Consider the following 21,258-nt stretch of genomic DNA (forward strand, 5'->3'; position numbering starts at 1 on the left):
CTAATGACAAGTTGAGTTTTCATCAAGGAGACTATAACAACTGTACTAGATGTGATATATCATTGTTTTCATCAGTATATTTTAAATCGAAAGTGTTGATTGTGCATCAATATGAGTATTTTACATTTATTTCAAGTTTACAATAAGCTGATAAGTTCAAAGAGAATAAATGTGACAAAAATTAAAGACTAAATTTTAAGCACTCTAATGACTAAAACTGGACTAAAGCAATAACGGTTAACGATGGTTGAAATGAGACTAAACTAAAGGAATGTTGCAATTCAAAGACGAACACCACGACCAAAACAGCTGCTGAAATTAACACAGTGCTAAAGTGATTTGATTCTGTTCAGAGACAAAACCCACGATTATCCGATTGACAAAGTTGCCGGAATGCGGCACTGGTTGCCGCAACGCGCTCTCAACTGACGTAAAGCTCCCTATAAATACTTCAGCGGCGCTTTCTGGACTCCCCTTATCGCATGAAGATCGTGGGACCAGGACGCACAATGGGTGCGTTTTGCAAGTATACTCATTTGTATGCTTTATAGTAGTCGCAGTATGTAAATAAACTCACGATATCAATGGCTTATGCTATAATTTGAAGTTTATCGACGTTATAAACATGTCGTCCACCTTTTAGACACCACGTTGTCCTTCTAAAGCGTGCTGGCCATCCTAGCTGCTAACGAGTTGGATGCTAAGAAGGCCAGTTTTCCCAAACAGTTGTTAATTCTTGAATGATTTACTTTATGGTAACTCCTAAATCTATTGAAAGTACTGCTTGTTCACGTTTACTGATTTGTAGCTGTCTTGGTAAAACCGGTTCAGTGAGGGGATTAGTTTGGGCGCCTGTTATTTCGTCGTTGTTTGAAAAGTCGTTAAACTACACGGGCACTCGTCGCACCGTAACGCCTGTTGGCGTTAGCTGCATCGTTGTACAAGACAAAGAGAGTTCATGTCAGAAGAGGAGTCTACTATACCACCTGTTCACAGCGATAACTAATACATAGTATGAAATCATTTTGGCTTGAAATAAATTAACCTTTTAAAACTTTTAATTGAGTACAACATGCCAATTAGCATGTCAGAGTTACAAAGTTCTTTTCCTGACTTTGTTTACACATCTGTGCCACCTAGCAGACTCTCAGTGGGTCTGTCCTGCTCAGTGGGCTGATCCCAGAACAGCCGTGGCTACAGTACTTCAGGTTTTGCTTTCACCTCTGCACTGCCTGTTGCTGAATGGTGACAATGAGGCCTGAAACATACAATTGGGTGAAGAAAATGGACTTAAAATGCACATAAAAAGTTATTCAAATAACTTAAATGGCATCTCTCTCTCTCTGCAGGGCGTGAATTTGATGCTGAAAGAGGCATGAAGATGTGGACCCTTAGATTGTACCGCCCCTTCGGTACATGAGGTCAGTATTTTCTGATCATGTGAATAGATTTATTTTACTTAACCCTCCTGTGTCCCTAAGGCTATTTTTTACCCCAAAGAAAAATAACCATAGGGACACAGGAGGGTTGAAAAATGATCAAGTTCTCATCACACAAACTGCCATTTAAGAGGTCAAAATTTCGATGATCAGTGATACATTGATACATATTTTTTTATGGCACTCTTTATTGGAGGGTATTTTTTAGCCTTAGGGACATGCTTTTTGCACTTTTTTTTTTTTAGGGATGCAGGAGGGTCAACTCTTATTTCGTGTCACTAAAATGCTTCTTTATTCAATATTCTGTAGGAAGTTTTTGTTTGTGTGCACAGTACGATCTTTGCTCCTGTTGGTGGATCACAGATCTCACACAGTGCACAGAGCAATTATTTCTCTTGCAACCCACTGCTGTGTATGCTCTGCAGCAGTGTTACTGATGAGAACTGACACTTTACAGTATGTATTCTTAAAAGTTCATGTTTGAGTTTAAAATGTTGTTTCTGTTCCAGTTCTGACCTGGGACCAGCTCAGTGAGTATAGTTTTATATATTTAATCCATCATGTTGATGTAATGATGATTGGCTTTTATATGTTCAACTGCTCTGAAGTGTGATTGACAACTGCCTCTCTGAACTTCATCCTCAACCTGTTGATCGATTCAGTGGTTTTGAAATACCGCAATCTGACATTGATCCTGTCTCTTCCTCCAGCAGGGTTTCCTCTCCATCCTGATAGTTGAAGCACCAATGTTACAGCATGATGTGAGCATCAACATTTTTCCTGTCATTCATAGTAAATACGAGCACTGTGTGGTATCTGCAGCCTGCTGGTTCATCAGCTGGTTTGTTCAAAAGTCAGTGCAAGATGAAGTCAACATCTGGCATCGTTGGTCTGTGAGCTCAACGTGCTCTCAGTCCTGGTATTTTTGTTGAAACAGTTGCATTTTGAAGCCTTTTGCACATTGCTCACTTTTGATTAGTTAAACAATTTAATGAAAGTTTGTCAAGCCAAGATTAAAAATGAGAAATAACACTTCAAGGTACTTGGAGCAGCACCATTACAAAAGCAAAGAACAAAAAATTGCAATTGCAAAATAAAAAATACAGACCATCTTAAATGTAGGTCTAAGATATTCACAAAAACATTTAGATATTGACCAAGCTGCACAATTACAGTTAAAAGAAAAAAAAAAAGAATATGAAATGTACTGGATGAAAATGATGTAGTGCAGAAAAGGACAAAGTTATGACCTGACTGGTCATCAGAGTGACTCCTATGTGTGAAGCGAGGTAGAGAAGGCAAACTGGTGCTCTTTTGATCCAGACTTGTTGTTCATTCTGCTGCAACCTATTAACTCATTTGCTGTCTAACATTACAGCAAACGTCTGTTAAAAAATGTATGAATCCTGATTCACAAATTTATACAAGATTTTCCCACACAGGAGTGAGACTTTTAGGTATTTAATATTTTGTGCATGATTCCCACAATCCTTTGTCAAAGTTCAGGCCCATGTGGGAGAAATCTACTTAATACATGCTTTCAGATCTTTATTGGGTGATTTTCAGTCTGTCTTTCTTCCTTTTGATCAGTGATATGATTACAGATGGGGATCGAAACCCAGGTCCATAAGAACCCGGTTCTGTAATTTAAAATACCTGAAAATCAATAACGTTTTAGCTTATCAATACTGCTATTGAGTCTCACAGGCTCTGACGTAACATCATTTTAAGATACAACTGTTGTAAAAACATACAACAGTTCTTTCAAGGGGAACATAAACTAAAAGCACATCCATATTGTGCATCACCAGAATGTATCTTCAGCTGTCGGCTTGAGGAAAAAAGACGCTGTCTGCGAGAATCCCGCCTGCGCTGGGATTAACATACTCTCATATCCCTCTCTTTAGCTGCTTCAGGACAGTTTTCTTCAACTGCTCAGATAAATTCTGAAAAGTGCTCCAAAACTTTGTAGCAATTCCTGTTTGTTTAAAGTAGTAATCCAGAAACCCATGGTGGAATCAGCAGAATTGAAGTTAATTAGCAAACTTATCAAGTCCTGTTTTATTTCTCTAGGTCTTTGCTGCGGTGACTGATCTGTTCTTGATCCCAGGCTTCATGGCCTGATCCACACTGAAGGTGAGTTAATAGTCTGTCTTGTTCACCCTGAATGTTGAGGCCTGTCCCGACAGACCTTTCTCTGTAGGTCTGAGTCGTTGGAAATGCCTCAAAGAGTAAATCTGTTGTCTCGCTTTACCCACGTGTTCACCACAATGGGCATGCTGGGATATCACTGCAGAACAAATAAGTCTTCTTTTGACTCATATCAGCCAGGGTTTGATCGTTTACTGATGGTTATCTTTGTCTTTAGGTCTCAGCGACTGTGATGGATGAAACAGACGGGTGTTCAGATTGGTGAGTATCTGTCTTTAAAGTGGTTGTTATTCTGAGCACTGTGTGGTATCTGCAGCCTGCTGGTTCGTCAGCTGGTTTGTTCAAAAGTCAGTGCAAGATGAAGTCAACATCTGGCATCGTTGGTCTGTGAGCTCAATGTGCTCTCAGTCCTGGTATTTTTGTTGAAACACACTCTGTTCATTCTTATTCATGCTTTTTTGAGTCGTTGTCTGAATAAAATCTCTCAAGCCAACTCACTTCTAGAAAACATTTTGTGCTTTTGCTGACAGCACATTCAAACTAAAGTGTTCATAATCTGTAATTTCAGGAAGGATTGTTTTTTATTTCCAAACTGCTTTACTACTGAGACACATTTCAATACCCAATACTGATGCATATTAATATCAAAGCTATTAAATCTTGTTTTTTGCTATATTGGCATCCAAAATTGACTTAACTTCATCAGGGCAGCTATAAGCCCATACTTTCGGAAAACTTGACTCAAATTTGTGAATCCAGGCCTTAATTTTTAGATATTTGAGTTAGAGTTGTGTATAATTGAGCCAAAGGTCTGTTGATAACAGGTAAACTCCTGTACACTGTCTAAATTACCCATAACTACTTGCAGCGCTCACCAAATTTTGTTGGAGTCATTCCTCTACATCACATCTACATGGGTGTAGTTGTTTTACATTTTGATGATCAAATGTTTTAAAGGTACTATTGTGATTATTTCTCCAGATCTCTACTGACGTAAAGATTGACTCAGCTCAAGCTTCAGCAGACACTAAGAATAAATGGTGAGTTTCCAAAGAATCCTGTTCTTACTGATGTTGAGGTCTGTCCTGACTGACCTTGCTCTGTAGGATCATGTCATTGGAAATGCCTCAAAGAGTAAATCTGTAGTCTTGCTTTACCCACATGTTCACCACCATGGGCATGCTGGGATATCACTGCAGAACACCAGGAGAGACATGAGCTTTTGAAAAGGAGTAGACGGTTAACAATGACAAATAAAATGTAAAATAATTTTGTCATCTCTATTTTAGAGCTGTTGCTGTCCTGTAGACATTTGATCTCTGCAGCCTCTCAGTAAGTAAAGTGTCCTTACTCTGTCGATTCCCCATTTGGTCATATACCAAGGCTTTCAGGACTGTCTCTTCCTGATTTGCTGTGGACATGACCAGAAATTAAATCCATCCCAGTGGGCTTCTGCAGCTCTGAGCTGAAGGAGACCTACGGGGAACATGACCCTTTGTTTCATAAGGAATTGTAAAACAAGTATTGCTGTTTGACTAATGGAAAAGGGTGAAGAAACTTTTAAAATGTTTAACACATTGAAAAGTCTGAGCGGCGATGACATGGATGACGATAGGAATTACAATCTGCTTAAACCAACCCCCTCAATAGCCTTTTATGAATCAGAGTCTTCTTATTACTGTGTTTACATGGCTCATTTTATTCTGATGGGGCTTTTGTTTCAGTTTTGTGTCCTTGTAAACAAAGGTGTTGTCACAAATCTGTGTTAAATAATAATCCAGTTTGAACTTTGGTTTTGTTTCCATAGGATTGGTGTTGTGCAGGTCCATCAGTGAACAGATGACCTGGATACCAGCCTTTAAGCTGCACTCACAAACTTGGGATTTAAATAATTTGTGTACCTTACAGATTTGACGCATTGCATTAAAGGTTGTGAAATACTTGAATGTAATCTTGCACGTTTTTTAGGTTGGGAATGCTCCAATGTGAATAAAAAGATTCAAAAGTAAACTTTCCCCTTGTTTTGGTCTGTCAGTTATCAAAGTGGCTAGTTCTGACATTTTATGAATCTGTTTTCTTTTGTATCCAATTATAAGAAAATAGAGGTTTTTCTTGAGGGCTCAAAGGGCTCTACATTAAGATGGTGCAACATTTGCAAGGAACATGCATTTGTGGGATGAGCAGCAGATCTGCTCATGCCAAACAGGTTATTCTGACATTGACTCTGGTTTGTTGGATTGGATGGTTGAAATCTGAAGGAACAAGACAGGCAATTCAACAGTTTGTTCTTTTAACAATCAGGAGCCTCAGTGTGGGGTGTTAGGAAATCTGTGGAAGATGGCCTATGGTTTCAGTGCTGACGGGGAGGAAAAAATCCTTTTGCTACACCCACTTTTGGCTCCTCTCTGATATCCCCTGTTACATGGAAATTGGCTTTCAGTTTGAAGATGGTACTAGAGTTCACTCCAAACAATGCCACAGTTTATTTTTGCGGTACATCAGCTTGATGTTTGATAACACAGGTCCTATCCAGATCAGTCAAACATGGCATGCCATGCCAACTGTTGGAGCAGACACCTACTGACCACTGTAGCAGGGCCAATGCTCACAGGTGCTGACAGTCAGTGCCAATCAAGCACCTGATTGTCAGCAAAAACATGAGGCAATAGAAACAGCAAAATAATCAGGCAGAAGATAAAGCAGATTTTTCATGAGGGAAACCACATGTTCTGCTCTGCTGCCCATTCAACAAATACATGATGTTCACAAATGTGGCACAATTTAAAAGGGTAATTAGCAGGCTTTCTAAAGGTACAAGATTTATTGCCAAGAAGAAATAATTACACATTTCCTTAGTTTTTTTTCCAAGTATATAAGGAAATACACTTGGGTTAAAAAATAAACACAAGCAGAAGAAAAAGGAAGAGCTCTCATAATTTTGAAATATACTTGAAGGTGTTGTCTTAGAGTTGTATGGTTGTGGATGAATGTGTGAGATATTGTTCAGTCCAAATGATCTTACTGTGTAAAATAAAATTTTTCCAATAAAGTGGAAACAAGCAGAAAGAAAAAGCCCCGGGTTCCTCTTCATTTTTCATTAAGTTTATCATTTATGACCCGGCACTACATTTTACTGCTTTTGTTTTTGTAAAGCAAAATAAAAACTGATCCAGAGCTGGTATATGAAAACAAAAAAAGCTGAGTTATTGAAAATTATTTTTAAACAAGACTAGGTTAAAACCTAGTATATGGCTGACCGCAACTATCTGGGATGCCTGTAGAAATGCCTGACTGGCAGGGTGATTTTGTCATTGTTATTTTTTGTAAGCCAAATTCATTGTGCCAACTTAAATGTATAGTTACATGTTCTCTCTCTGTTTCTCCTGTTATTACCGCTCCTCTCTGTATACATATGAAACACTACAGATACATGTGTCATACTTCACTGACAGAGACAGCGTCACTGGAGCTTAAATGTTTTGGGGGTTTTTTTGTTTGTTTGTTTTTTTGGCACTGGCAGACATAACTCTTTAATGATAGAAAGTTTATACTAACAATAAAACACTAATAGTTAATGAACTGGTTATTCTAAAATAAAATAAAAGCAGGTTTCATGAACATTTCTAATTATCAGACGTGTAAGGGTCTATATATGTGTAAAATTAAACTGAATTTCTACTTTAGTGTTCCTATTGTTTTTTTTTATATCCGTCAATTATCTATAAATACGTTTATCATATTCCTGCAAATAAAGATCCGCCAAACATTTAAGTAGCGTTCTCTTATCAACGTAAATGAAGAGATTTAAACATTTATTTGTTCCCCATAAACATTTAGTGTCAAGGGAATATTTACCAAATATTTTTTAACATAGCGCACACCTCTGGCTCACAGACACACAGCTGGAGTTTTAGGAGGATAAAGTTCAGGTGTTTATACTCCAGTATTCTGAAACTTTTTCCTTCAACAGATTGAAGCCTTGAGTCTACACTACCGACATGTTGGCATGCGTTTCAGTGTAGGTGTGTGCATGAGCGTCGCGTTTGTGTGTGTCATTGCTATGCAGCATGAAAGAAGACAAGAATGAGAGGAGAGCAGCTGATGCTGCATAAATGACGCATGAACAGTCAAAGAGAAAGAGTGACAGGGGGACAGGAGATCATGATGGAAAAATTAAAAAATGGAGATTGTGCATGAGTTTTAAATCACTAGTCCGAATCAAGTACAGGAGCAGCAGTCCAGTTTGGAGTAAACTGCAGCGGTCTTACTACACCATCCAAGCTAAAAGCTAATGGTGGACAATACTGTACAAGCTCACAGGCATGATCAGAAAGCCATGCCGTAACAGACCAGGAGTTGAGCAAGAACATTTTTTCTGTCACACCACTGCGGCTGAGTCTCAGCTAATGACAGGCCTGCTAGAGTCATTAGCTGGGACACAACAACTCATTGGCTGTATACAACAACTAACCTTTTCCCTGTAACTATCATAAAATCATGCCAAAGCAGGGTGGCAGAAGAATGACAAGATTGTTTTCTGTCGCAGAAAGCTTTCCGTGTTGCTCTCAGCGCTGTGATGAAGAAATGTGTTGGTCTGGCTAAGGCCAAACAAACATTTGGCTAGCAGCCATTGTGTACAAGCGCAACAAGTAACTCTTTCCACCTTTAACTATCACAAACACTTGCTCAAACAATTTGGCAGAAGAGCAAAAAAAGTAAAGTATCTCTAAACCTGGGAGTTTGTTTTCCACTACTAATTCAGCTGTAGTAGCATGTTTCCTCCACCAGGGCGCAGTATATGTTTATACTCCAGCAGAACAGCCCTACTGCTCCTGCTGCTTTTTGTCCTTTAATGGAGATGTTCGAGAGGAGAGGCTCCTCTGAATGGAGGGTTCAGCAGAATAATGAAGCACATGTTTGGCATCACCAGGACAAATTTTATACAAATAATAATAGTAACTTTATTGAGATACTAGAGCATCTCAAAACGTAGAATATCATGCAATATTTTTTCCTCCTGATTTAACTCAAAAAGTTAAAATTCCATTTATCAAGATTTATGTATTAAAAGAGAAATATGTCACAACTTTCATTTAATCTTGATGATAACAGCTTACAGCTCAAGATATTAGAATATCAAAGACTGAAAGATATTTGATACATCAGTGTTGGCCTTGTGTAAAATTATCTTCATTTATGCAGCCCAGGTGGAGCCCCGGTTGCCTTCAGCTCGTCTGTACTGTTGGGTCTGGTGTCTGTCATCTTCCTCTTTGCATTTTCCCAAAGATTCTCACCTGGTAGATGGCTGACAGTGTTGACGCTGGACTTGATAAAGCACAGTGGACCAACAGCAGCAGATGACATGGCACCTCAAACCATCACTGAATGTGGAAACTGAAAACACTGGACTCCAAGTGTTTTGGATTCTGGGCCTCTCCGATCTCCCTCCAGACTCTGGGACCTTGATTGACAAATGAAATGCCAAATTAAATTTGATGTGAAAACAAGGCTTTGGACCACTGAGCAATGGTCCAGATCTTTTCCTCCTTAGCCCAGGTGAGACGCTGATGATGTCTGTGGTTTAGGATTGGCTTGACACTAGGAACACCACACTTGTAGTCCACCTCCTGGACCTGTCTGTGTGTAGTGGCTCTTGATCCACAGACTCCAGCCTCAGTCCACTCCTTGTGAAGTTCCCCTAAGTTATTGAATCTGCTTTGTTTGACAGTCATTCCTGTTTTCTGTGCTCCTTGTCTTACCGCTCTTTTTTCTTACTGTCAGCTTTCTGTGGCTTATTGTCTTTGTGGAGGGTGTCTGATTGTCTTCTGGACATTTGTCAAGTCAGCAGTCTTCCCCATGATTGTGCTTGTGGGTACTAAACCAGGATGAGAGAATGAAGGCTTGAGGAGCCTTTGCCATTTGGAATTTTCCACAATATTGAAAAGTTGAGATAGTGGATATTTTATTTTTGTGAGCTGTAAGCTGTAATCATCAAGATTAAACAAAACCAAAATCCTTGGGATATTCCAGTTTGTATGATATGAATCCAGAATTTATAAGAGTTTCTCTTTTTGAATCAAATCACAGGAAAAAAAAGAACTTTTTCTTGATATTCTACTTTTTTGGATGCACTAGAAGTACCTTCAAAAGCAGATGTTTACAAAATGCTTTAACACATAATAAAGGAAGAAACTCTGGAATAAGAAGATCAAGATAAACTGAGGAGGTCTCAAAGTCAAACAAGAAGAAAAGGTAAAAATGTGAAAAATACAGTCACAAAAATCAAATAAAAGGACTAACATGCAGATCTATAGAGATAGATAAAGTAGTAATTGATTAAAAAATAATACAAATATGATGAAATGACAAGATCTAAGGGGGAGGCTTTTTCTGCTCTGAGGCTGCCAAAATTAGATTTTTAAAATACTGACTAAAACCAAGATAAAGCATTTGTTAAGTTGTTTGCAAAGGTGTTTTGATATAAATAGCATGCATACGCGTTTCTTAGGGTTTATCAGTGAAAGAATTAAATCTATGTTGATTTTTGGTGGCAGTGTGTCACTTTTTCTTCTCCTGTGGGTCCTGGGAGGGCTCCGCTTTTCTTAGGTGCATAGGGCAAGGAAAAATGGTTGGGAAACACTGTCTTAACAAAAAATATGTATATTTAAGGGCTGTCAAAATTAACAAGTTAATGCAGATTAATCCATCATCATGATTAATCTGATAAAAAATTTTGATGCAATTAACCCATCTACAGCGCAGAGTGACTCAAAATCCCTGAAACATCTCTGGCAACGCATTTCGGGCAGTTTGTCCAAGTAGGGTTAACGTCGAGTATGCTGCCACGCAATGGGCTGTTGATTCGGTGGTGACCAACCAACTCGATATGGAAAACGCTAGACAGCACGTTGGCCCTCTCAGTGGGAAATTTGAGTACCAAAAAAAAAAAAATTAATTAATTAATTAATCATGATTAATTGAAATTAATCCACAGCAACCCGTGATAAATCTGATTAGAAATTTTAATCGTTTGACAGCACTAGTATATTTCTACAATTCTTCTGTGCCTTTGTGGTTACTTCTGTTTTGTTGTGCTAGTTGTGTATCTATATTGTCATTTTGTGTGTCTTTGTGGTCTTCCGTGTTTATTTATGACCGTTTTGTGGTCCTTTGGATGTTCATTTGTGTCTCTATGTATTTTTGCAGTCTCTGAAGGTCTTTTTGCTGTTGTTTTGTTTCTCTTCGGTATTGAAAAGTCATTTTCCAGATGTTTGCTGACTTTGTTTTTGCTATTTTATGCCTTTTTTGCAGCTGCTATAAGATTTTTTACTAACATAAACAGCTTGATGCAGGTACTTTGTGCCCCTTTGCACTTTTTGTCTTTATTACAGTCAATTTTTGGCCTTTTTGGTGCTTTTTGTTGTTCTGTGCAGGGTTTGAGTCTGTTACGTAATTTTGTTTGCCCTTGTTGTTGTTTTGTTCCCCTGTCCGTCCTCTCTGTGTCCCTCTGGAAGTTTTGCATATCTTTGGTCTTTCTCTGTCATCCTCTCATCCTCGTCTATTTTTATGATGGAAAATCTGAATGGTACACCAGCGGCCTTAAAAAAAAGAAAAAAACTGGGTGAAGGTTCATCGGAGGGAACAATGCGAACTCATCAGATCCAAAACAGCTGTGAGTTTGAGAAGTGGCGAGCTCTGATCAGCCACACAAACAGGCAGACACACACATGGCTGTGTTTGGAGTCATATGATCTGCTTACACAGGAAACAGTTGAGAAAGAGGAAAGTACATGACCTCGGCGTTACACAAATTCAGCACAGCAAGAGTTCTTGTGATGAAATGCTGAAAACTTCACCATGTTCATCCTGTGGTTGTTGGGCTAAAAATAGTTTGCTGCAGTCTCCGACTTCACATTGGCAGAGGACGGATGATTTAAGGGAAACTGACGTCTTTATGCTAAACACCAACACCATGCAGTGCAGCTCTTACTTTAACTTTACAGACAAACACGTGTAAAACCTGCCTATGAACCTAAACATCCATTCTTACTTTACACTCGCGACCACTTTATTAGAGATAGCTGTTCAACTGCTCATTAACAGCAATATCCAATCAGCCACTCACACAGAAACCTGTCCATTCCAGTATGTAGAGGTGCTGAAAACAATGAGCAGAAGGTCAAATCCAGCAATGAACAGAAAAGAAAGGGGGATTTACTTATGGTGCCATTGTTGTTGGTGTCATAGGGTTGGAGGATCAGTGTTGGGGTAACGTGTCATGAAGTAATCCATTAGAGTAATCAGATTACTTTTTCAAATGTAAAAAGCATCGTACTGTAAATTAGTTCTGTCACTAAGAAAATCTGTTACTTTAGTCAATTTATCAGAAAAGAAACAGATGGTGGCTCAGATGATCCATCCAGCTATCTATCCATTCATCTAAACATCATTCCATCCATCTATGCAGTTATCCATCCATCCTTTCATACAGTTTTCTGTCCATCCATCCATCCATCCATCCATCCATAAACCCATCCATCCATCCATCCATCCATCCAAAAATCCATCCACCCACCCATAAATCCATCCATCCATCCATAAATCCATCCGTCCATCCATCCATCCATCCATCCATCCATCCATAAATCCATCCATCCATCCATCCATCCATCCATCCATATATCCATCCATCCATAAATCCATCCACCCACCATAAAATCCATCCATCCATCCATCCATCCATTAATCCATCCATATATGCATCCATCCATAAATCCATATACATACATACATAAATCCATCTATCCATTAATCTATCCATCCATCCATCCATCCATCCATCCTTAAATGCATTCATCCATCCATAAATGCATCCATAAATCCATCCATCAATCAATCCATATATGCATCCATCCATAAATCCATAAATGCATCAATCATCCATAAATCCATCCATAAATCCATCCATCTATTCATAAATCCATCCATCCTTAAATGCATTCATCCATCCATAAATGCATCCATCCATTCATAAATCCATCCAACTATCTATCCATTCGTCCAAAAATCCATAAATCCATCCATCCATCCATATATCCATCCATCCATAAATCCATAAATCCATCCATTAATCCATCCATAAATCCATCCATCCATCCATACATCCATAAATCCATCTATCCATTAATCCATCCATTAATCCAACTATTCATCCATCCATCCATTAATCCATCCATCCTCTCATCCATAAAAACCTTAATTAGGGTTGTCATTTTAATTAACACAGCAGAATCCTCTGGTGTTTTTTTCCCTCTGTATTTAATCCAATTATTTTACAGGTTTTTTTTACAACTTCTTTGATAGCAATAATCTTATTGAAAAATATAAGTATATAAATTAAATATTACTAAATTAAAAGTTACACAACACAGAAACATTATGTCTTCAGCAACCTCAATCAAACACAGTTGCCCTCCTTTGGACCAAGTTTTGGATAACCATGACTTGGGTGGATGAGAACCTACTCAGTCATCATGACATGGTCAGTTAAATCCTCAGATTTTTATTTGTCCACCAAAGCCATAGGCTGGCATACATCCATTTGTTTATTTAACTGTTGTTTCCCCATTATACAAAATTTATTTGGATTTTTAATTGAGATCTGGTCTTATCTATCCTATGACCTCATGATATCAAAGCTGTAACTATGCATTCATTTTTAAAGATTTTTTCAATACTTTATTTATATATTTTCAGTAGCAACCAAGAACATTAATTCCCTTAACCCACCCACCCACAGTTTACAAATAAGAATAATGAAAGTACAAATGGACAAGAATAAGGAACCAAGTACATAAAATTAAATAACACCTTGACAAGTAAATCAGTAAACTCAATAAGGCAGTCATAAATAAGATACATACATAAATTAAACAAAAAAGAAAAACAACCTCCTTTGTTAACATAGATTTTTCCAGTTACACATAGTTCTTCACATTGTCACATTGAAGGAAAATACAAAATATTAATTTGTACTCAGATTCAATAGAAGGAGACCAGGTCACTCTGAATTTCTCATGACAGCTGCCTCTGTTGTATCTTAGTATTAAAGCTGTAGCATGGAAAGCATTTCCTTAATTCAACTGTTAAAGATGGAGGTGTGTTTAATTTCAAATAATCAGTCTTTAGGCCATTAACAAGGCAAAAACTGTAGCCTTTGCTTGTGATTTAGAAACATTAATCTCTGGACAGAGGACCCCGAAAATGGAACTGTATGGAGAAGGTTTTATTGTTTTCCAACACATACGTGAAAGAACATAAAATTTATTTTACATAAACTATTCAAAGACTGGTAATGCTGAAACATATGACCTACAGTAGTGGACTCTGATGACATCTTAAACAGGCTGCACTACATTCATATTTATTTTTGCAAGCCTGTCATTTGAATAGTGTAGGCGATGCTACACTTTAAATTGACTCAGGCACTGTTTAGTACAAAGAGAGGAAGTGGGAATGCAGTCTAAGCATAGTTGCCACATCTTCTCTGAGAATTCAATGTTTTAGTCTTGTTCCCATGCCAGTCTTGTTTTTTTCCATGATGGTGGATTAAAGTTATGAATCACAGTGTGGATTTTAGAAATGTTACCTTTTGTGTATAGGCTAGTATGTCATCCGTGATATTTATAAAGATTTTGAGAAAACATTTGAAATTTGCTTATGTGGGAATACAGGGATCAAATGTATGGGCGTGTCCTCTAAAGGCTTCTGTAGTTTTCAAACTTTTAATCTTTCCATTTTTTTTTTTAACCATTAAACCATGGCATCCCTTTTCTCTCTACGGGTAATTATTAATATGTTGTTATAAATTTAAACCATCCTTTCAATATTATTTTCAGATGCATTTTCATAACATGATTTGACCTACTGACCCGAGCAGAAAAAAAATTGAGGATTTGGTAGTGTTGATTTTGAGATTTACCTGAAAAATGACAGCAGAAAAAGACTCTTGGAACCATCAATTCTAACATATTTGATTATTAAAAGTGATGATTTACCAACCATCAATCAGAGACCCTTCAGTATAGCCTAGATGTGTTTCCATGACTTATGTGGGTTAATTATTTCAGCTCTAATATGCCAACTTAGCACACCTTTTAACCCCAGTCCTTCAGAAAACACTCAATTGTGACAGCTAACCGTTAGCATACTGACAGGTTCTTCCAGACAGAGCAGCAATGATTAATGATTGACTAATGACACTGTGATTGACTGATAGATATTTACAGACCAAAACTTGTTAAAGTCAGGCATCTGACACGTGTTCTTACACAAACAATGATAAACATACACAAATTTTTTTTTAATGAATCTCCTGCACACTGTTGAGAGTGTGCAAGAACATTGGTAATGCTCAGGTACCACGCTGTTATCAATGTTTCTGTGCAATTGATTCTGATTGTGAAGTGTAATGGAAGCATTCCCCTTCTGCATCTGTCATGAAATAGGTTCAGTTCTTTGAAATTTCAGTATTTTCAATGCTAAAAATCATCAAACAAGCAATTCCAAAGGACAAAGCAGTGAGAAACTTTAACAGAAGGTGCTTTCAATGATACTTCACTAAAAACAGACTTGAAAATAATCCCACAAGTAGAAGTAGAACTTACTAACTTACACTTTAAAAGTGCAGGTTATCGATGAATTTAAAATGGTATCTGTTTTTTAATATACAGGGGGAAAATCAGACTTTATGGGTGTAAGATATGGAAGTCAAAAGAGGGGAGTAGTATTAACCCCTCTCCTTATTACAATAAAGATTATTATTATTATTATTATACCTGCATTGACTTTGCTGCTTTCTGTGATGATTAACATTTTGTTTCTATTCCTGAGCTCTCGACTGATTTATCTCAATATCTCAGGGTAACAGCGTTACTTAGATATTTTTTCAGTATGATTTGTTATTATCCATAGAGGACAATAAGGACTCTCACTTTCACTATCACTTTGAAACACATGCTATTGTTAAAAAAAATGTATGTACATTGTAGTGATGATAATTTTGATAATCTTGCTTGTGACACTACAGAGATTGAAACTCTTCACCAAAAGCATTTGCTTAAAAGAGAATCTCAAAAAAAAAGTTACACTATATGCTAAATTTCCAGGCAATCTTGTAAATGACCTTTTTTAATCTCAATTAGTTTTTTTCCTGGTTAAATAAAGTCAAATAAATCAAATACATTTTTCTTTCTTTTGGGAAATTTTCAGTTACAATTGCATTTCAATATTTTGTTCTTTACTATGTATCTTTGCTACGTCGTGAATGTTTGCATTTGTTCAGTGTTTTGTGTCATACATGTTTTGTGTTTAGTCATGTACCTTGAATTTTTAATTTCACATATTTCAGTTTTTAGTGAAATGGTTTTAAAGTGGGAAATTATTTTTTAAGTTCATTAAATACAGTGCCCCCCCCCCCCCCCCCCCATTCAGTTTAATATTTTTTGTCTTTCAGGGCCACCATCCAACACCCAGCTCTGACCTGTTTCAATACCAGACTAATGGGATACTTGCCTACTGTTATGCAATGTTCTGGGGGAAAAAACAACAAAAAAACAGCCTTAGTAACCTGCTGGTGTGATGATGTATACTAAGCTCTTAAGGTTGGTAACTAGTTCTAAAAATGAAACAGATTTGGTCTGTTGAGCCAAAAACTGTGAAAATATGAGGCCTCCACTGAGGCTTAACACTGCAGGAACATTTATCGTCTTGGAACAACAAAGACAGCATGCAGAATCATTAGCTGTGTTTTAAGAAAATTAGATCAGATCTGAAACCATCCAGATCTTTAAATAAAAGGGCAGACATGTTGCATATTTTGAATATTTCTTTATTATAAAAAAATAACCCATAGGGTTTCATACAAAAATACTTGTTTAAAGTATATCAAGGATGCATTGCAAACATGCTTTGTCACAAATCAGTCTTTAACAGTGATTTTCTTTGCGCCCTGATAGAACAGAAGTTATGAAACCACCACAGTGGAATGAAATGTTGTCTTGGACAACGACAGAAAAATGATTATCCTCACACAAAGTGCGTCCCATCAGACTGGAGCGTGTTGGTGGAACATGTTGGCACTAAGCTAAGCTAAGCCCTTATATGGAAACATGACGCGAGGTTAAAATATAAATCACTCCACTACACAAATATTGTTCAAACAAAACAAACAGAAACTCTTTAGGCAGTAGTAGAGCAAACTGCATCATCAACCAAAAAGTGCAAATACATACAGGAATAAAAATGGCTTCAGACAGACAGAATAAAGGCGCCATGGGGTCTTCTTAGCATGCTCGGTAATATTCCTGACAGCAACACGCTTGTCAACAGGATGGAGTGTTCCTCTGGAGTTTGACTGGAATGGTGAGGGAGAGAGAAACCCTAATAAAGCACAGCAGACGGGGGGCAACTCATTTACTGCTCAGCCCTGATTTTTAAAGTCATAAAGTGTCTGAGGGTCTTTCAAAAGGACAGCTTATTCAGAAATGTAGCACTGCACAGGCTCGGAGACTCGGCCTCTAGGTCCAGGACCTGATGAACGCCAGGAGGAAGACTCAGGCGATGAAGGGCAAAAGTTACGAAGCGACAGGCGAGCACAGGATCAGTCCATCTCCTCAGACCTGGCTCCACTCCTCCATCAAACACTCGGGAGTTTGGACCTCATGCTCCTTTTCAAGTGCGTTTAAATGATCGGTCCCTGAGAGCTGGACCAGTTTAGGAGTCCCTGCCGACTTCAGCAGACTGGCAGCATGCGGGCATTTCCGTTAAACTCCTCCTCTGCCTGGAGAAAGAAAACAAACACTCATTAATTTCTTATTAAAGAAAAGAATACTGTATATCATATAACTCTGACTTGGTTTGGATTCTTACCTCTGTGTAGGCTGGAGGTGGGGGAAACACGAAGGATGGGTCGTTCATGAAGATCGGACTGTCATCTCCGTCCACGTCATCGAGCAGCGGCGTGAGTGGCTGGTCCAGGCGGCAGTCCCGGGTGATGTCACAGTAGCTTGGAGGCTCGGAGGGCATCCTAAGGGACACCCAGCTCTGTGAGGCATTGCTGATCGAACCCTCCTGGCTGCTCACGCTGTTGCTGCGGCTGCCGAGGCCAGCAGTCCCAATGACCAAGGGCAGCTCCAGGATCAGCTTCTCGCTGCCTGGGATGTGGACGTAGATCTGGAGAAGAATTTAAACCCATTAATTAACTTGAACTTTATAAATGTTCAAGAAATCTACATGGCGACTTGTGTGGGACTCACCATGAGGGCGTACTCCACCCGGATGATGTTGCAGCCAAGCATGGATGGTTTGATCTTGGGCACCCTGATTGTCTTCCCCTGCCAGGCATCGCACATCCCAGAAATGATGTGGTTACCTCGCACTGCTGACAACTTCTGACGAAACACTTTGGTCCGCCCGTTGGCCTGGTATGTGTGTTTGGCAATGATGGCGGCTTTCGGGACCACGATACGGGAGCAGGTGTTCTCAAACTTTGCATTGATGCAGATATCCTCACCCTCGCAGAAACCACGGCGGTCAATTTTTGCGTTGAGCGACACCTGGCCGTCTGGGATGAACATGCAGGTGACTTTCTTCTCCTTCATGCCGCCTGCGGGAGACTGAAGAAACAAGAAGACATTAAATCAAGCAACATGAGACCTGTGTTACATAACATGACAGAGCTCAGATTTCCAGCTCTTTTACAGTGTCAGTGCACTTACCAGCAGGTCGGGGGTGTTCACATCCAAAGGCTCCTCCACCTCGAAGGGTTTCTTGCACTCCAGGCAGGGCTGCTGTGGCCTCTCCATCACAGCCTTCACATAGTAGTGGACATAACCGAACTTTCCTTTGTATGACGACACCAGCTGCCTGTAAGACCATGCATAGGGAAAATAAGTAAAACCATTCTAGAAACAGGACTCATTATTTAACAATTAAGTCATGCTTTATTGAAAACACTGTCTTACCCGTTCTGAGGGAGCTCAAATTCAAATGTGTACTCGTATTTGTTTCCAGGCCTCAAGACGACTGATCCATCAGAGTCTGTAGACAGAAAATGAATCAGTTTTACAACTCTGTTATCCTCCTGTTCACTGTGACTTTATGCCCTAGTTAAAGCCTCTCCTGTGAGACTAACTGAAACCAATGGCCATGTGATTCATCATGGGAAACACCAGTGGAGTTATTACCCATAATTCCTGTCTGGGAGACTCCCTATTCTCTACTAAGGAGGGGGCATCAGGGAAGTTCAAGTTTCAGATAGTGTTTATTGCCAGTAAATCATTACAGGACATCTCATCCTAAATATATCCCCTTTAAAGTCTCATTTTATTATTTTTACTCATGTATGTATATTATGGATAACTGCTTACAATATAGTCTTTTACTGTGAATATATTTTCACTTTAGTGTCCCATTTTGGCAATTTGGTCGAATTTGCCTTTGCTGGGTATGTTACCAAGTTTCAATTATGATTTCTGGCTTACCGTGATCATATTAACTGATAACTGTGATTAAAGGACAAACAAAAAAACATCCTTGCCAACTTTTGGGCAGTGACTTGCATGTTTTACTTATCATCATGCACTATTTGCGTTCCCCAGTGTTAAGTACGTTTAAATGCTAAGTAGATATTACATTCAATGAATATATGCCATCAGATATATACATTAAATGAAATTCAATCAAAATATCAGTTATTATTTTGGTTTTTGCCATCTAGAAAATCTATAATTTTAAAGACAAGACATTAGCACATCATGAGTCCGAGCAGTTCCCGTTACTTTAAAATCATATCATAATTTACTAATTACCTCTGAAAGCTAGACATGGTAGGTCAATAACACGTCAGCATCATAGATCGTTATCACAATATCGATGACATTGATCAATACACTTTCAAAGGCATGTTATCTTTCCATGGCTAATGTGTGAACCAGGTAAGTACGTACCAGTCGGTTGTCCATCCAGCTTTAACGTCTCCTCATGTCGGAGGTATTCAGCCTCCTGTCGACATCGCTGCTTGCCTTTAGAGTACCCCACTTTGGCGCAGCCAAGACCCAGAAGCTTCACTGCAGATACTCTGGTCACCTCGTTCACTTCCACCTCCACCCGGCCCGACAGCCTGTCCCCTCCGCAGTAAAATGTCTTACTGGGGTCCGTAAAGACAATCTGGAAAGTCTTGAGTCGTTTTGCCATTGCCACCATTGTTTTTGGTGTGGAATATCCAAAAACGATCGACTTTTTCAGTTGCGTGGAGTTCCCGTTACTTTCTTTTCACTCACTGCTGTAAACAAAGGCAGCTCCGCTGGTTTTATATGTCCAGCCTCCGCGGTACATGAGCAGCCTGGGTGAACAGCATGGCTCAGCGCGTGCACAGCGCTCCCATTGGTGGAGAAGCTCTGTTTGTGTCGGCTCTAGCCAATCAGCGGCCAGAAACGACGCGTGGACACCGCATGGCTCTGAGAATGTAGAGCATGAGCAGCAGATGTGAAGCAGGAAGCGGAGGGTGGATGGAGAGAAAAAGTACATTTGTAGTAAACAGACAGAAACCAGGCAGAGGACTGTCTGAATGCTATCAGCTATCCATGAGTCACCCAGGTACATCTCGGTCGTTGCCAAACGGTGATTCCTAAAACGCATCGTCATAACATTAACCGGTTTAAACTGGAATACAGAAGTTCAAAATTAAATATATTTTTAAAAATATAGATTTGGTTCGTAGTGTAAAATGGCTTCATTTCTACTTACAACACACCTCAGTAATTCCAACCCGTATATGACACACCTTTCAACATATTGACATTGTTATTTGATATTTGACTGAAGAGAAATGACAGAATAGTTATGTGAAGAGGTCACAGACTGAACTGGTGCAGACTGAACATTACAGTTCATGGTCTTTATGTGAACTTGTGGGTCAGAGGCTAGCTGTAAGTCATGATTTATGATTCTGCATGCTGTCTTTGTTGGTCCAGGGTGATGGGAAACAGAATATGAGACACGTAATATATGCATATAGACTGCAGAACCGGTAGTGCCCAGTCCTGACCCACTTTTCAAAAAAATTTTTAATAAAACAACATCGATGTAGCCAAATATAGTGGCACCACTGCTGCCATGCATGCACCACGCCATGCAATCATCCAGCAGAAAGTGATAAATTCATCTTTCTGATAATGTATTGGCTAACTTTGTCATTTAATGTAGAAAGACATTAGTATGCAAGTCTGCTGCCAGGCTTTCTTACAATAGGCATGATTTTACAAGATCACACCCGAGCGTGATTGCTCCCCCTGTCCCCTTCTGATTGTCTGCTTTCACATAAGTAGCATTGTTCCATGCCAGGGCACACTTGTTTATGTTTACAGTCAAATACAGTTGTTAGTGATGAGCACATGGTTTGCAAATCAGCCAAGAAGGAAGAAGAGACAAACATTTTAACAACAAGAACCCCATGTACTTCTCTTATGTAGCTTACAGAAGGAAATGGGCTAGTAGGCTACTGCAGAGACATGTTTATGAAAAGACAGGAGTTTTTAATCGTTTTTGTCGCTTGTTCTGGCTTGCTTTAAGCAGGCTCTGTTTTACTGTGATGATACTGTACTGTACC

The 21,258-nt window shown here is 38.9% G+C and overlaps 1 protein-coding gene, 1 long non-coding RNA gene and 5 other non-coding genes across 9 annotated transcripts; 6 read left to right on the plus strand and 1 right to left on the minus strand.

Moving 5' to 3' along the window:
* Positions 1-435: 435 nt before the first annotated feature.
* On the plus strand, positions 436-5,600 carry LOC121523229. Of its 3 annotated transcripts, none has more exons than XR_005993038.1 (9): positions 436-513; positions 1,350-1,421; positions 1,949-1,969; positions 2,150-2,200; positions 3,513-3,575; positions 3,808-3,851; positions 4,572-4,630; positions 4,880-4,922; positions 5,398-5,600. It is a non-coding gene; the product is annotated as an uncharacterized LOC121523229 (long non-coding RNA). The 3 variants fall into 3 exon arrangements; XR_005993039.1 differs by having other exon boundaries at positions 2,153-2,200; XR_005993040.1 differs by having other exon boundaries at positions 455-526.
* On the plus strand, positions 2,004-2,077 carry LOC121524606. Its single transcript, XR_005993142.1, has one exon. It is a non-coding gene; the product is annotated as a small nucleolar RNA Z40 (small nucleolar RNA).
* LOC121524608 lies at positions 2,241-2,378 on the plus strand. The gene has a single exon (XR_005993144.1). It is a non-coding gene; the product is annotated as a small nucleolar RNA SNORA8 (small nucleolar RNA).
* LOC121524615 lies at positions 3,609-3,742 on the plus strand. Its single transcript, XR_005993151.1, has one exon. It is a non-coding gene; the product is annotated as a small nucleolar RNA SNORA18 (small nucleolar RNA).
* LOC121524610 lies at positions 3,886-4,023 on the plus strand. Its single transcript, XR_005993146.1, has one exon. It is a non-coding gene; the product is annotated as a small nucleolar RNA SNORA8 (small nucleolar RNA).
* LOC121524616 lies at positions 4,663-4,796 on the plus strand. The gene has a single exon (XR_005993152.1). It is a non-coding gene; the product is annotated as a small nucleolar RNA SNORA18 (small nucleolar RNA).
* Positions 5,601-16,463: 10,863 nt separating the features above from the next.
* Positions 16,464-19,944, minus strand: txnipa (thioredoxin interacting protein a). The gene is made up of 6 exons (XM_041809034.1): positions 19,598-19,944; positions 18,614-18,689; positions 18,368-18,515; positions 17,906-18,265; positions 17,520-17,822; positions 16,464-17,430 (listed from the first exon to the last, which is right to left on the minus strand). Exons 1-6 carry the CDS (start codon positions 19,851-19,853, stop codon positions 17,383-17,385), a joined length of 1,191 nt encoding a protein of 396 aa, XP_041664968.1. The 5' UTR covers positions 19,854-19,944; the 3' UTR covers positions 16,464-17,382.
* Positions 19,945-21,258: the final 1,314 nt, after the last annotated feature.

This window comes from Cheilinus undulatus, linkage group 16, assembly GCF_018320785.1.
Source record: "Cheilinus undulatus linkage group 16, ASM1832078v1, whole genome shotgun sequence".
NCBI lineage: Eukaryota > Metazoa > Chordata > Actinopteri > Labriformes > Labridae > Cheilinus > Cheilinus undulatus.

Bases quoted from the DNA above. Each gene is read 5' to 3' on its own strand.
- txnipa (XM_041809034.1), bottom strand. From the start codon at position 19,853: ATGGTGGCAATGGCAAAACGACTCAAGACTTTCCAGATTGTCTTTACG. The intron at 17,823-17,905 runs GTGAGTCCCACA...ATTCTTCTCCAG, and splicing joins GGGTGGAGTACGCCCTCATG to ATCTACGTCCACATCCCAGG. The intron at 17,431-17,519 runs GTAAGAATCCAA...TTCTTTCTCCAG, and splicing joins CACCTCCAGCCTACACAGAG to GCAGAGGAGGAGTTTAACGG.